This window comes from Salvia hispanica, chromosome 3 (assembly GCF_023119035.1).
Source record: "Salvia hispanica cultivar TCC Black 2014 chromosome 3, UniMelb_Shisp_WGS_1.0, whole genome shotgun sequence".
Classification (NCBI taxonomy): domain Eukaryota; kingdom Viridiplantae; phylum Streptophyta; class Magnoliopsida; order Lamiales; family Lamiaceae; genus Salvia; species Salvia hispanica.
Window position 1 is genome coordinate 44,936,026 of NC_062967.1, and position 15,835 is coordinate 44,951,860.

The following is a 15,835-nucleotide window of genomic DNA, read 5'->3' on the forward strand; positions in this document are numbered from 1 at the left end:
TTTACTTTTATTCCTTGAACACACACTAATTTCCTTGCACTTTATTTCTTCCAACAAAAATGCTTAGATTACTCCAAAGTCGAGATTTACAACGATAAACTACGACACATCTTCTAAAGGAAATTAAATAAACTAATAGATCCAATTTATCCCAAAGGAAGGGAACGAAATTCCGGGGCGTCACAATAACTTCACCGGTGAAATGAGCTAGGTTTTGTGGGCCAAGAATCTCAAACTAGATGTTAAGTATTTAGTACTATTATTAATTTTCTACATCTATAAATAAGTCTATAAATTCAGTTAACATCTACTAATAGCATGTAATTTTAGTTTTGTACAACTTGGGATCTAACCCATCAGTGAAATGAGTCGGGTCATGTAGAAAGTTAATTTTTTTATTCATTTTTTTATAGCATTCCACCAAAGTGAATTATCATTTCCGCTATGATAGTGTGCAGTTGCACTGACCTTCTCATTTACATTCCACGTAGTGCCCAATAGTTTCTTTTTTAAGAAATCATGTAAAGTGAAACTAATTTCTTTTGCCAAAGCAAATTGATTTAAATCATCAAAGAGCATATACTTCAAAGTTTCTGAATCTTTGATAGTGTTGAAATCAGTTTGAATGTGATATCATCCTTCTTCTAAAAATAGTAGACACTACACAATTTTTAGACCTAAATGCATTTTCAGAGGTCATGCAAGTTTGGACCCAGTAGAGAGACGTATAAGGAGGATTACAGATTCCTTTATAATGAATTTTTGGATTGCAATTAACTGACCGTATACCACTTTTGTGATCATTAATAAATGAGTTTACAAATGCACACATAAACTAAATTAAAATATTTATAAGTTTACAAAATACTACTAACATAATTGATATGTTGATTTTCAAACTAAAATTATATTACTAATAACATAAAAAATCTATACTAATAAGTTAATTTTATTTGATGTTTATAGCTTCACCGGTGAAATGGGCTAGGTTTTGTGGGCCAAGAATCTCAAACTAGATGTTAAGTATTTAGTTCTATTATTATTTTTCTAAAACTATAAATAATTCTATAAATTCAGATAACATGTACTAATAATATGTAATTTTAGTTTTTTACAACTTGGGATCCAACCCATCGGTGAAATGAGTCAGGTTCTGTAGAAAGTTAATTTTTTCATTCATTTTTTATAGCATTCCACCAAAGTAAATTATCATTTCCCCTACGATAGTGTGCAGTTGCACTGTCCTTCTCATTTACGTTCATGTAAAGTGAAACTAATTTTTTCTGTCAAAGCAAATTGATTAAAATCAAAAGAGCATATACTTGAAAGTTTCTGAATCTTTGATAGTGCTGAAATCAGTTTGAATGCGATATTAATCAAGACTTCTTCTAAAAACAGTAGACACTACACAATTTTCAGACATAAATGCATTTTCAGAGGTCATGCAAGTTTGTGCCAAGTAGAAAGACTTATGAGGAGGATTACAGATTACTTTGTAATGAACTTTTGGATTGCAATTAACTGGTCATATACCACTTTTGTGATCTGACCTCGCAGGCTCCATTGAGCATGTGCTGTTGAATGAAAACCAAAACAAAATATTAGTAATAATAAAATAGCTAGACAAAACATGTAACTATTGAATAAAATAGTTGTCCAATACCAATAGATTGCGGAGATGGGGGGAAGCGGCGAAAGGGGGCGCAACCGCTGTGAGAGAGAGAAGAGATAGAGTGAGAGAGAAAGGGGAACTGCATTTTAATAGGGCCAAAAAGTTTGGGCCCGTATTGGTTTAATTGAATAACTGGGGTCGCTAGCTCGGCCCAATTATTGTCGTTTACTCTTTTTTCTCAATAAATAAGAAAAAACAGCATAACATGATTTAGCCATGTGACTATATTTAAATAATTAGATATATCAATCAACATCGTAGTATATTGATCTACAAAAATACAAGGATTATTGTGAAGTTACCATTTTAATAATTTTAATTTTGTTAAGCGAAACTAAAGTTATAATAAAATTAGAGATTCGCTCTCTAAATACGGGGTTATTCCCTAACTGTAACAAATAATACGTCAATAGATCCATTCTTATTGACAAAAGGCGGAAAAGAGAAACAGATTCTCTTAAGAACATTACTTCATAATTCATCAAACACGTCATGATCTGAGTATGCTTTCGCTTTATGTTTATTAATAGTGCTCAACATGTATCATTTATGTAAATCATAAATTTTGATTCCAATAGGTTCACCATACGACACGATCATATCATAGGATATCTCAATTATTTAGTTATTGTTTGATTCATATGTTTAGACATTTATTTCATATTCAATACGTTAGGAGTATTCTAGTATTATAAATAGAAGAGATTGTATTCATTTAATCAATCAATAAATTAGAAGTTTCCCTACAATATTAGCGTGTTATATTTCTCAACCCATAAATCTTCTTCACTGCAAAGTCCGATAGGAAGACTCCTATATGATGCATGGAGTGTAATACTACTAATTATGTTGTGTCATGTTTTAGGAATATTTAGAAATGTTTATCCTTATTTTAAAAACTTTAAATATTATTAGAATTTTTTATCTTATACCAAAAAACACGCTATTAAATAGAAAACTTACACTTATATGCATAGGAATGTGATAAAATGAAAACTCTAAATATTGTATAAACTCAAAACTATGATCTGGACCATTGAAAAATGTCAACAGATCACAAAAAAACATCAACAAGAAAATGTCAACAGAATTTCAACGGTAGTCAATGATTGATGTTGTGTTGATATTGTGTTGATACTGTGTTGACATTAAAATCTTGAAACTTTACACTGTGTTGATATTGTATTGAAATTGTGTTGAAGCTGTGTTGATGAGTTTTGAGTTTGTACAATATATAAATTTTCATTTTATCACTACCATATATACATATATTTCATAAATATAATGTCACACTTGTAATAGTGCAAATTTTTTTAATAATAATTTAACAAAATCGATTGGATACATACGACTAGACACAACTAAATTGCAAGTTTAACTTTTTCTGTAAAATTGTAGTAGTATTATTATCTTTGAAATATGCTCATGCCTTTGGAATGCATCAAGTTAGAAATACAGACATATGAGATCCAAATCGAGTCGATGTATATTATCAATTGAGTATAAATTTAAAATGTATTTTATTTGGACAAGAAAATAGTAACGGTGACTAAAAAACAGCTAATTTGATACTAACATTCAGCTGTATAATGGACAAAATGAATTTGGACTACGAAAAACATAACGTGGGTGATAATTGGTTGGGAAGGGTAAAATCGAATAAGAAAAGATCTGTTTTTCTATATTGGCCACTTAGACTCACTTTGTCCGAGTGACTTCTCGCCACATTTCCACTTGGTCGAGTGGAACTCTCTCACTTGACAGTTTTTGGTCACTTAGACTCACACTGTTCAAGTGACTTCTCGCCACATTTCCACTCGGTCAAGTGAAACTCTCTCTGACTTGACAGAACTGACTGTGTTACCTTAAAGTAGACGTCGTCCACAACCGGTCTACTAAAACAAAGACTTAGACTTTGTTAAGTTGCTTATACATTTAAATATGCATTAAACATCCATTAAATATAAAACATAACAACATTATGACAAAAATAATCGGTTTTATTCCTTGGAAAATAAAATAAGAGTTTTTACAGTATTCAAACTCTCGAAATGTGATTTCTAGTATACAAACTCTAACATTGCACGTTTCTGAAGAAGATGTTGTAGTGAATAAGCAGGAAGGATCTTCAAATAAACGGAAACGTGGTTCGAGAAGATGTTGTAAAGCGAAGATCGCCTTCAAGTTTTGTGTTGATTTTGGTATAATATATCCCGAAGGTAAGATGAATTGGTTTATAATTACCGTTATTTATATAAATTATGTTCATGTTCTATTATCACTGGTAGGTCCGGGGAAACGTTTCTCGGTTCTTGGTTAACTGAACCTTATTTTTTCGGTTTTCGGTTAAGGTTCGATTCTGATTATTAAGTTTAAGCTAATCTCGGTTCCGGTTTTAACCAAGAACTGAAAGGTTAGAATCGAATAACCGTTATTTTCTAAATATTTAATTTTTATATATTTATTTTAGTTTTATTATTATTGTTTTAGAAAAGTAAAAATTAGTTTGATGAATGATGTTGGTTTATATTGGTTTTGGACTTAGTTTTGTAAACTTTGTTGGAATTTTGGTTTTTTATGATGGAATGAAATCATGGTTTTTGTCCTTTTTTTTTACTTATTACTTACTATATTATATTGCACTTATTGGAGCCGAAGACCGAACCGACAAAGGGTTCGATTTTGGAAAAAATGGGAGTCGGTTAACCGACTAATTGGTTCGATCGGAACCGAACCGGCCGAATTCTCACCCCTAATCGCTGGAGGCTGGAGCTACTAATCAAACGTAGTTCTTTTGTTTTTCTTCTCAATTAAATTTAAATTAGTGATTCTTTAGAATAATAAGGAGTTCTTTAAACACTTGTTGATGTACATTTTGCACCCAATTTTGTTTTTTAAACAAATTACGAAAACAATACTTTAATCCTCTTTTATTTTGTATTTTTTTTAGCATTTGAATTCAGCACTACAAATTACGGTTTTTTATTCTTTCTATTTTTTCATCTTTTCATTTTTCTTCAGTCAGATACAAAATACGGTTCCATTATTGAGAGAATTTTATGAATAAAAATAAGTATAATAATTGTAAATATTTAGGAATAATTATATTTCTGGATTTGAAAGGATATGTTTTAAATTTATTTTAGCAATTACTCTTGTGCCCAAACAAATTATAAATTTTCCGTTATTTAAATAAATTATGTTTCAATAAATATCCCAAAAAGTATGCAAAACAAACAAAATTCTTGTCAGAATAATTCTTCAAACTTGAAAAATAATGATTTGCAGCTTCATTCAAAAAAATCCATGAATTATCAGCATAAAAGTTATTACCGGATATAATAATTTGTAAAGATAATTATAAATAGTAGACAAAAACTTATATTTAAACATTTCTGAAACATGCAACAGTAGATTTATTAATTAAAATTTTAGAGGCAAGGTTGAAGAAGAACATAATTAATTATTCAAGAGGACAAACTATTTGTAATAAAAAGAAAATTATTTAATTAGTTGAATTAATATTTCCTTTAGCAAAATCAATTTACATATTTCAATATATGAATTTTTTCAGGAAAATGAAAATAGGTTGAGAAAAATAAAAATAAAATTTATATAGAGAATTTGCATAAATAGGCTAAAAAAGCAGCGCCGGCGAAACTCACTGGCGTCTCTACACCAGCCCCCTCAATTTTGTTCTGACAATTACCTCTATCGCTACTCTGCCCAATCTCCTAATTTCAAAATTCCTGAAATAAAAGGTTAGATTCATTCCTAAATTAACAAGGTGATTCCATATGTTCAAGTTGAACACAAAAAAGTTGGAGTTTTGATGAAAACAATAAGCATGCTTGGTTATGATTTTGGGGCAGAGGCTATGTGCTAATTGATTTTAAAACAGCATGCTTGGAACGAGAACTTATTTAAAGAGGTGGAAAGGCTTGTTCAATTGTAATATGGACAAGTCTCTCTTTTCTTCATAGTTGCACTTAACATTTCACAGAACTCAGATTATAATTTGGAGGTTATTTGAACCCTAAACCGTAGCCATTTCCGACTATTCACGACTATTTATCCATATTTCCAGGAAATCATTCAAGAGCTAGAAGAGAAGATGGTGAGCGCGCCCAATTAGATGCCTCTTTTCCCCCTCTCTTTTCAAAATTGAAAAAAAATGATGTTGCAATGCTGCGGCAGTTCTTTGGCACAAGCTTCAACTCCATCTTCTTCACCATCTAAGCTTCGCAGCCTTCGCTCCCCTACGAGCTCGCTATTTTGGGGGTTTAGTTGTCACCAATACCATGGTAAAGATGTGGTTTTTCTAGGGTTTAAGCTCCAGTGTCTTTCCAAGGACTTACATTTTTCCCAAAAAAGCTTGAATAAAGGAAAAAAGAAGAAGTACGGTGGCGTTTTGCCGGTGATTTTGCGTGAATTGGAGGGCAGGAGAGATGTTGAAACCCTTCTCGATTCCTATTGCGGGAAGCTCAATCCCAAGGAGCAAACTTTGATTCTCAAAGAGCAGAGTAGGTGGGATAAGGTAATTAGGGTTTTTAATTGGTTTAAATCCCAGCAAGATTATGCCCCAAATGTGATACATTACAATGTGGTGCTTCGCGCATTGGGTAGGGCTCAGAAATGGGATGAGCTGCGCCTCTGCTGGATCGAGATGTCCGAGAAGGGTGTTGTGGCCACGAACAACACGTATGGGATGCTTGTGGATGTGTATGGGAAGGCAGGGCTGGTGAAGGAGGCTCTTTTGTGGATCAAGCACATGAAACTAAGGGGGGTCTTCCCCGACGAGGTTACAATGTCCACTGTCATTAAGGTGTTGAAGGATGCGGGAGAGTTTGATAAGGCGGATAAGTTCTATAAGGATTGGTGTGTTGGGAGAGTTGAGTTGGATTATCTAGATTTTGAGAGTGATGAGGAAGCTTTGAGCTTGAAGCAGTTCTTGCTGACTGAGCTCTTTCGAAGTGGGGGGAGATCGCGAGATTTTGGTGGTGTGGAGGAGAGTGATGTGACGAGGAAGCCGCGCCTGACGACTACTTATAACACGCTCATTGATTTGTATGGGAAGGCGGGGCGTTTGGAGGAGGCTGCGGGTGTGTTTTCTGATATGTTGAAGGCCAGTGTGCCGTTGGATGCTTTCACGTTTAACACTATGATTTTCATATGTGGGAGTGAGGGGCATTTGTCTGAGGCAGAGGCTTTGCTTGATGCAATGGAGGAGAGAGGTATTAGACCGGATACGAAGACGTGTAACATTTTTTTGAAACTTTATGCTGATTTAGGGGATGTAGATGCAGCTCTAGGGTGGTTTAGGAAGATTAGGGAGTTTGGTCTTTTCCCCGATGATGCAACACATAGGGTTGTGATCAAGATATTGAGTGAACGTAATATGATTGAAGAAGTTGAATCTGTGATCCAAGAAATTGAGAGGTTCGGGAAATGTGTTGATCAGAGTTCTCTGCCATTGCTTGCTAAGATGTATGTTGGTGTTGGGATGAATGAGAGAGTGAAGTTGTTGATTGAGAGGGTGAAGTCCCGTGGTGGCTTTTCATCGAGGATTTATGGAGCTCTCCTCGATGTTTATGCTGAGAACGGACTTTGGACTGAAGCTGAGGCTTTGTTTTATGGCGAAAGGGATGGATTTGGGCAGAAGAGGGATGTGTTGGAGTATAATGTGATGATCAAAGCTTATGGTAAGGCTCAAATGTACGACAAAGCAATCTCTCTTTTCAAGAGCATGAGGAATCAAGGAACGTGGCCGGATGAGTGCACGTACAACTCTATTATCCAGATGCTTGCTGCAGGTGGTTTAGCAGACAGAGCAAGGGAATTCTTGAATGAAATGATGGATGCAAGACTTAAGCCTTCATGCTTGACGTTCTCTGCCGTGATTGCTAGGTTTGCAGAGAAGAAAAGCTTCTCTATTGCAATTGATGTGTTGCAAGAGATGCTTCTGTTAGATGTGAGACCTAATGAGATCGTGTATGGCTCGTTGATCAATGCGTTTGCTGAGGATGGGAAGTTTGAGGAAGCAAATGTGTACTTCAAGGCCATGGAGGACTCTGGGATTTCTCCTAACCAAGTGATCTTGACTTCAATGATCAAGGCTTATGGTAAAATCGGATCCGTTGAGGGGGCGAGGAGGATGTATGAGAGGATGCAGATGCTTGATAGGGGCCTGGATATCGTGGCATCTAACAGCATGCTGAATGTGTATGCTGAATTGGGGATGCTTTCTGAGGGGGAGGCAATATATGATCATCTGAGGGAGACAGGTTTGGCCGATGGGGTCACCTTTGCTACCATGATGCTCGTCTACAAGAACATGGGGATGCTCGACTCAGCCATTGAGGTAGCGGAGCAGATGAGGGAGTCGGGTTTCTTGAGAGACTGCGTTGGTTACAACAAAGTCATGGCATGCTATGCTGCACACGGACAACTTGTCAAGTGTGGCAAGCTTTTGCACGAGATGGTGGTGGTGGGGAAGGTCGCCCCAAACAAGGAGACATTCAAGGTCCTCTTCACGGTCTTGAAGAAGGGCGGTGTCCCTGCTGAGGCTGTGCGCGACCTCCAAACATCCTACTACGAGGGCAGGCCATTTGCCAAACAGGCGGTGGTGACCTCAGCTTTCTCCATTGTGGGGTTGCACGCCTACGCTCTCGAGTGGTGCGGGATTTTTAGGAAGGAGGAAGTAGGGTTGAGGTCGAATGCTTCTGCTTACAATGCTGCTATCCGGGCCTACGTTGCTTACGGGAAGATAGATGACGCATTGAAGATGTTCATGAGGATGCAGGACGAAGGGGTCGAGCCCGATGTTGTGACGTTGATCAATCTCGTGCATTGCTATGGGAGAGCTGGGATGGTCGAGGGGGTGAAGCGCGTGCACAGCCAGTTGAAACACGGGGAGGTCGCACCTAGTGAGGCGCTGGTGAAGGCGGTGGTCGAGGCTTACAAGAACACGAAACGGCCTGATCTTGCGGAGCTGATCACGCAGGAGATGAAGCTTGCTTCTGAGTTTGAGCAGTTTGCAGATTGTGGAAGCGAAGATATTGATGAAACAGATATACCTTTAGCTTGTGGAAGTGATGGTGATGATCTAGAATATTGATAGAAATACATGTTGTAATTTTTTAAGAATTTTGTGCATTTGTAGCTCAAATTTTACTATTTCACCTCGCACAATGTAGATTTATCTCTGTACAGATTGTGAAAGTAACGCGATGATTTTGAATCTTGATGAAACAGGATACATTTTTTCAGTTTCAACTCTTGCTGTAATATTTTGCAGGAAATTGCCGGCCAAGGCTGTCACAATCAGAACAAGGAAGTTCATGACAAATCGCCTCCTCTCGAGGAAGCAATTCATCAGCGATATGTTGCATCCTGGAAGAGCTAATGTCTCCAAGGTCTGTTTTTTTGGTTACATTGTTAGTTTGCCTTCATTAATTTTGTTTTTGCTACATTATATAGGTCAGAAGTATTATGAATATTATATATTTGTAAGTTAGGAGTTCTTTTAGTGTAGATAGATGTTACAGAACATGTACTTAGTATAATGTTATGAATTATGATGTTATACGAAAATAGCTCTTCTATGTTTTGGGCCTGGACTTGAATAAGAGAGGATAGATTTATGGACTAATGTTTATGTGCTGAGACGGTAGCTGTTAATTGTAATAGTGTTTCAGTTATCTTCTTATGTTGATGATGAGTATGTTAATGGAGCATGAGAAGTAATAGGATTTTTAACAACACAACTATTTGAAATCAGCATTGTATGTAGGAAGTATGTTCTTGATCTTAGTTGTCTGTGTTTATTGAAGGAGAAGCTGTCTAGGATGTATGAGGTTAAGGATACAAATGCCATCTTTGTGTTCAAGTTCAGGACACACTGGTGGTGGCAAATCCACTGAAAAATGCTACAGAGTAATCATGGTAATTTATCTATATTTAACTACTAGTACTATTTTTTTAACAGTGCTTATAGTATCATTTCGGGAACATGTTTTGATTATAGTTTTAGCACTCTCAGTTAAAATAATAATGAGAGCATAAGGCATGTTTAACAGGCTGAAAATAAGTTGTTTCCTATATCTATCTAACATTACTTATTTTGGAATTCTGAAAGAATGCAAGAACAGAGCGAAGAAGATCTGTGGTATCAAGAAGGTCCTTTCATTGTGATTAGCCCTCTAAAATTTTGATGTGATCCAATTGCCATGCTAACTATGGTTTTACATCATTGTGTAGACAAAGGCTGGAAAGAAGAAATAAGTACTTCAGGATTTTATGTATTTTGGTTTTTGCAATCTTGAAGATTATCATTAGAGCGTTAGTTTTCATGATGTTCATGTCTGAAAGCTGTGATGAATATCTTAGATTATGTATTTTTTGCTGAAGTGATTCACAACATGTATCATTTGTTGTTTTTGAATTGGTCAGTATTATGCCAACGCATTTTTGTTGATCATTGTGTCGATGTTTGAATTTCAGATTCTTGATTAGAAGTTTGTATCAGATTCAATTTATTTATTTCATAGTTAACAGTCATTTTGCAAAATCGTTTCATTAAAATAGCTTGTGTTGAAAATCATACGAGCTCTCCTTCGAAGATAGGAACTTGATTTGGAGTATAAGAAAACATGGAAATGCTTGATGCCATGTTAAATAACAAGGCTCTAGATATCTATTTGTTGGGTATGGGAATCGATAATAGTGGTTTAGGGTACTCTGATATTTGGAGAGGAACATGATATAGATAGATATATTTCACTAAATACTGAATATGATAATTTAATTGAATGATTCCCTTGAATGAATAAAATGGTGGAGATTACAATGGTATTTATAGATGCATACACGACTCTTTACTAAGGTACATGACTCTTCGTTATGACTGCAAATTACAGTTTCGAACAATAGTTTCATTTTTTTTCTTTCTCTGTCAATATTTCCAAGTGCAGCTAAAAGCAGCCCAAATAAATTCACTGTATCCACGTAGAATGATGTTTATGACACAACCAGTGGATGAGATTCTGGATTTTCCACAATTATGTGGGTGTTGGAGTTGCAACAAGATAGATAAAAGTGATATAAAGCTTATACATAGTTAACAAAAAGAAATTAATTTAAGGATGGGTTGTGGATTAAAGAATATTGAAATTGACAGATTGCCTTTTGGCCAATCAATTAAATAAATATATCAGATAAACATAATAGAGTATATTAAATTGAAGTTGACGCATTGCCTTTTAATTTGGCCAATCAATTCAATCAATACTAGTATCTGTAATTCTGTATATAAGATAAACATAACACTCCAGAGTATCACTTATCAAATCAATTCAAATTTAACTAAAGTAGTTGTCTGATATCTTTTCATTTGTATTATTCTATATCCAAATCAATGCAAAATCCATAGAAATCACGACATAATTTTATATTCCATGTTCGATACACCAAATCTGCAAATTGTATATTAAATTTGAATTGCAACGATATAACACGATTAGTTTTTTTGATCTACTAATAGACTGAGACGCTTTATTTAATTTTAAGCTGAATAATTTTCATTAATACTCTAATAATCCAATCAATTTATGATAAAGTTTGTAGTTATATTTCAAATAACATTAACTGTGGCTGATAATAGATAAAACACAATTTGAAATTATGCCTATGGGCAGATGAATATTCACAATTTATTAGAGTGGATGTAAAAATTTGTACATTTATAGTCGCAATACTTTGTTGAGATAAACTCCAAGTGCCCATATTGGGAAAATATTTCTGTAAGCTGAGTAGCTTATCATGCAGTTTTTATTGAACACACCGATTATTTCCTGCAAACAAAAATTATAACATAGTATAATTATATTAGTAGAATTAATAAGAAGCAATAAATCCAAATAAAACATTATATAATCCTTCCGTCTCCAAATAATAGAGACTTTAGGAACTACACCCGTAAAGTATGAGACAAAGAGAAATGTAAGTGGGTAGTATTGTAATCTGTTGTGTCGTGAAAAGATTTCCAGCCAAATAATTTTGTGCGATGAACTAAAACGGCAAAATGAGACTATTTTTATGGACTTGAGAAAGTATTTTATACCTGTTGCGGGAAATCTCCATTTGGCATTTGCGAATTAAGGAGCACCTTAGCTGCACGATGAAGCGGAGCCGGGTCCCTAGTTACTTGGCTTGCTTCAACAAGTGCTAGCAAAGCCCATGCAGTGCTAACTATGTGGGATTTGTTGTTGCCAATGTTTGTGTAGACCTATATATATAATGCAGTTGCAACATTATTAGTATTAGCATTAGTTAGAAATGAGAAATGAGTATGATTTGCAATACCATATTTTGGCTTGAGAGATAGGATTCAGCCCAGCCACCAGAGGCAAGCTGTTTGGAGAGTAAAAAATGAACAGCTTTTCTGAGAGATGGGCTGTTGTCATAGGTCTTGCTGCCGGCTATCAGTCCACTTATTCCGAACCATGTTCCGTAGGTGTAGCACACACCCCAGCTTCCATACCATGACCCATCACCTAACTGTATGCTCTCAATAAACTTGACACCTTTGTCTATGCATCTTTCAATCTCCTTTGCTCGATATCCTGGATGCATTTTCTTGAACACCTTCAGGCCTTGGATTGCTGCTGATGTGCATTCCACATACCTATTTCGTTATTTATATTTATAAGCTACAACAATTCAATTCAATTCAAAGTTGGTGTGCATTTTTATGATAATGCTCACTGGTAGTCGATAATGATGTCCCCGAACGTCTCTGCTGGATTGATCATCTCTAGCCAATGGTACGATCTCGTGAGTTCGTACGATGCAAAGCCTCCACTGCTATTCTGCAAGATGGGATTAGTCTAGTATGTATCAGTATGTGCACAAAATTAGTTGAATAGCAGCTGAAGCATAACCTGAAGGGATAAGACTAGGTCGACCGCCTCGTACAGCTTCTCCGCTTCTAACGCTTCTCCACTTATATCCGAACCCACCTGCGCCAGCAGAAGGGCTGTCTTGAGCCCTTCTGCTGTACAATCTGAGACTGGCCACCCATTGTCTGTGGTTGAAAATGGCCAACCGCCTTTTGTCCTATGCCGGTACCAACAACTCAAGCTTTCCTCTCTCATCTATCATTCACACACATACTATCCTCGTTATAGTAACATTTTTCATCACCTTACACCATATACACAAATTCTCAACGGCCGTCTAACTTACTTGCGATCGTTTGATGAAGTCATGAGCCCTTCGAAGCATCACACCATATTCACTAGAAAGATTGGTATTGATTATTGCTTGGACTGCCAAAACACAATCCCAAAACTGACTCCCATTGTATCCCTGCCATCACCAATTTAAACAACATGCATATATTAATACATTCGTCTTAATAAATATACGCACGCACGCACCTGCATCTTCATGCCATCCTCAGCCAGCCACAGATAGTCCTTCACTCTCGAAACGTGCCTTTTCACTGCCAACGAATTGGGATTGTCAATCCACCGGCACAACATGTTCAGCACCTTATTCACAGGACCAATGCATAAATAATTAGTGGTTTCATCTTCGTGTTGGATGTGGTCCATAACATAGCGAAGTGCTCTATGTCTCATCTTGGAGAGAGGCCATCGCGTAAGAAGAGGTTCTGCAAACGTGTCGAGACATTTCCAGAGAATGTCTTGCATGAGTGGATGTGGGGAGTATATATCCTCCTTACAGCATTGGAATCTAGCTGAATTCCATTGAATGAGGTGGTAGGGCTGAGGATAAAGCTCTTTCCTGAGAGATAGAACAACGGCATTGATTGGCCCTACGAACCTCTTAGCGAATAGATACGACATGGGAAGATAAACCATGCGACAGTGGCACCACATGCGGCCCGGATGGATTGGGAGGAAATAGGGAAGAAGCCAGAGCTCCGGAGGCATAGGGTTATTCCCATCCCATTCATACACACCAAGGACAGAGAGAAAACACTTTCCCCATGAGGGAATGTAAGTAGCGCCACCATGATCGAGAATCCACGTCCTGGCCTTGCTCATCGCGCCATCTCCCTCGTCCATTCCTTCTCCCATCAGCCGCAGGCTCACGTAGTTAAGGGCAGTGCAAAACATGCCACTCTGCCCTTCTATATGCAACCCCCATCCTCCATCAATATTCTGCACTTTCACTTTCATTCATTCAATATATCTACCTATATACATATCATATAAACTAAAATAACTTAACTGAATCTACCATCTACTTTTAGGAGCGTTTTGCTTTTTAAAACATACACAACAATGTTATAGGTTAATTCATTAGTAGCATATATGGACTGGGAGGAAGTGATTAATAAATAACTGTATACAGTAACAAACATTTTTAGATAACACCGAGTTTATTTTATCGTTCATAGTTCACATAAGGAATAAAAAATGGAGTCCATTTTAAAATCATTTTATGATATAGTATTAAAAGGACATCGTCCATTATCTAAAAATAACGTGTGTTATCTAAAAATGACCTCAATGTTTAGTTATACGATTTTTCACTAAAATTTAGTTATATATCAGGACCCTGTGAACTACACACCTAAAATAAGAAATCTATGTTAAGTAACTAATTTTATGTTTGCACAAACAAATTTTTTTTTATAAAAATAGGCCACTTGTATTGAACCAAATCATACACAATGAATTATATATATGCCCTCCAAACTAATTATATAGGTATTTTTTTCGAGTTTTGGACATCCCAATTATATAGACTTGTCACCGTGAAAAGTATTTTATAACTCATTTACTATATACAAATAATTCTTGAATGAACTATTTAGTATAAGTTGATCATGAAAATAAATATGAGCGTATCAGGGAAGTTTATTTTGTAATTCATCTCCAATAATTTTTCCTAATCCTTAAAAACTTTTTTTAATATATCTATACAAGCAATCAATACTGTCACTCAAAGTACAGGTCACTAATATTCTAACCTGATGGTTATAGATGTACCGGCGTATCTCTTTCCGGTGTTCAGCCGGAAGGATGGTGTTTAAAGCGCCCATTACAAACAATGATATAATCTGCGAAAAAATTCGATAGAAAGCTCGTTGTTATGTTGCATGATTATTTTACTATGCGTGTGTTGTCCTAGTGGTAGTGGTTAATCCATAGAGGTCAAAGGTCTTTGGGTGTTGCGGTCTTGAAATTTATGTATATTTATGAATTAGAAAAGAAGAAGACAGAGAATTTGTACCAGGAATGGGAGGAGAAACAAAGGGCCGGCATAATCGCCGGGCCAATGTCCATCCTCGGCTTGAAGAGTGGCGTAGAATCTCAGCGCCCCTCGCAACGCTACCACCACTCGTTCCTCACTCACTTCTTCTCCACCTCCTACTTTCGCTGGATCCACATCACAAATGTTCTTCTTTGCAAACTATTATAATCATGAATAGATTATCAATATCTCAACATCCTTCATCTCATATGTACATTTCAAAAAAAATTAAATAAAAGACCTGAATGCGCATTAGGAGATCAGAACTATGTCTGACCTCGTAGCGACTTCTGACAAAGTCGCTACGAGCCTTGTCAATGAGCAGTTGCTCTTCTTCTGCCCCAGGGGTCGGGTCGAATTCCCAAAACTGTCTTCCGGTGTGATTGTTGAAGCTTGTGAGCCATGGATCATCATCACCTTTAGAGAGTATCAGTCTCCACATTTTCAATTTTTTTTTTTGTAATTATATTGAGTTTCACTAATTAATCATCGTGATACTATATATAGTGACAAACGGCCTTGTTCGCTTCGGATTTGAAAATTACAATACTCAAGTGATGGAGACATAAATATTTGTTGGGGTGGATAATATATTAATAAAATGCAATAAGTGACTTGAATCTACAAGCTAATGTTAATAATGCAGTCATAATCTTTTTCTTGTAATCAACACAACAATAAAAAAATATCAACATATGAAATTGAAATGAAGCCTCTCCACGACATGAAGCATTTATTAAAAATGGTGCAACCAAAAATTTGAACCAATATAATTATAAACGATGGTACTACCTTTTTTCTATTAGCAAACTAGATAGAAATTTAAAGGTTGGGTCATGGTGAATTCAAATTCTAGGCTTCGGCATTTGACATTAA

At 36.0% G+C, this 15,835-nt stretch overlaps 2 protein-coding genes across 8 annotated transcripts; one reads left to right on the forward strand and one right to left on the reverse strand.

The window, feature by feature from the left end:
• Positions 1-5,325: 5,325 nt before the first annotated feature.
• Positions 5,326-10,148, forward strand: LOC125213071 (pentatricopeptide repeat-containing protein At1g73710). Of its 6 annotated transcripts, XM_048113428.1 has the most exons (6): positions 5,357-5,433; positions 5,760-8,769; positions 8,970-9,087; positions 9,505-9,616; positions 9,810-9,850; positions 9,932-10,148. In XM_048113428.1, the coding sequence occupies exons 2-3, from the start codon at positions 5,847-5,849 to the stop codon at positions 9,014-9,016; spliced, it is 2,970 nt and encodes a 989-aa protein (XP_047969385.1). In that variant the 5' UTR covers positions 5,357-5,433; positions 5,760-5,846; the 3' UTR covers positions 9,017-9,087; positions 9,505-9,616; positions 9,810-9,850; positions 9,932-10,148. The 6 variants fall into 6 exon arrangements, with proteins under 6 accessions (XP_047969384.1, XP_047969385.1, XP_047969387.1 ...); XM_048113427.1 differs by having other exon boundaries at positions 5,326-5,433; positions 9,810-10,148; XM_048113430.1 differs by having other exon boundaries at positions 9,505-9,850.
• A 1,184-nt stretch (positions 10,149-11,332) lies between these two features.
• LOC125213073 (cycloartenol synthase-like) lies at positions 11,333-15,413 on the reverse strand. Of its 2 annotated transcripts, XM_048113433.1 has the most exons (10): positions 15,201-15,413; positions 14,939-15,118; positions 14,676-14,765; positions 13,111-13,860; positions 12,917-13,039; positions 12,613-12,825; positions 12,437-12,540; positions 12,035-12,356; positions 11,793-11,957; positions 11,333-11,523 (listed from the first exon to the last, which is right to left on the reverse strand). In XM_048113433.1, the coding sequence occupies exons 1-10, from the start codon at positions 15,399-15,401 to the stop codon at positions 11,413-11,415; spliced, it is 2,259 nt and encodes a 752-aa protein (XP_047969390.1). In that variant the 5' UTR covers positions 15,402-15,413; the 3' UTR covers positions 11,333-11,412. The 2 variants fall into 2 exon arrangements, with proteins under 2 accessions (XP_047969390.1, XP_047969392.1); XM_048113435.1 differs by lacking the exon at positions 14,676-14,765.
• Positions 15,414-15,835: the final 422 nt, after the last annotated feature.

Coding starts and splice junctions, on each gene's coding strand:
- LOC125213073 (XM_048113433.1), bottom strand. CDS start 15,401: ATGTGGAGACTGATACTCTCTAAAGGTGATGATGATCCATGGCTCACA. Junction 15,119..15,200: donor ATCTCCTAATGCGCATTCAG/GTCTTTTATTTA, acceptor TGATTATAATAG/TTTGCAAAGAAGAACATTTG. Junction 14,766..14,938: donor TGTTTCTCCTCCCATTCCTG/GTACAAATTCTC, acceptor ATTTTTTCGCAG/ATTATATCATTGTTTGTAAT.
- LOC125213071 (XM_048113427.1), top strand. CDS start 5,847: ATGATGTTGCAATGCTGCGGCAGTTCTTTGGCACAAGCTTCAACTCCA. Junction 8,770..8,969: donor TTTAGCTTGTGGAAGTGATG/GTGATGATCTAG, acceptor AATATTTTGCAG/GAAATTGCCGGCCAAGGCTG.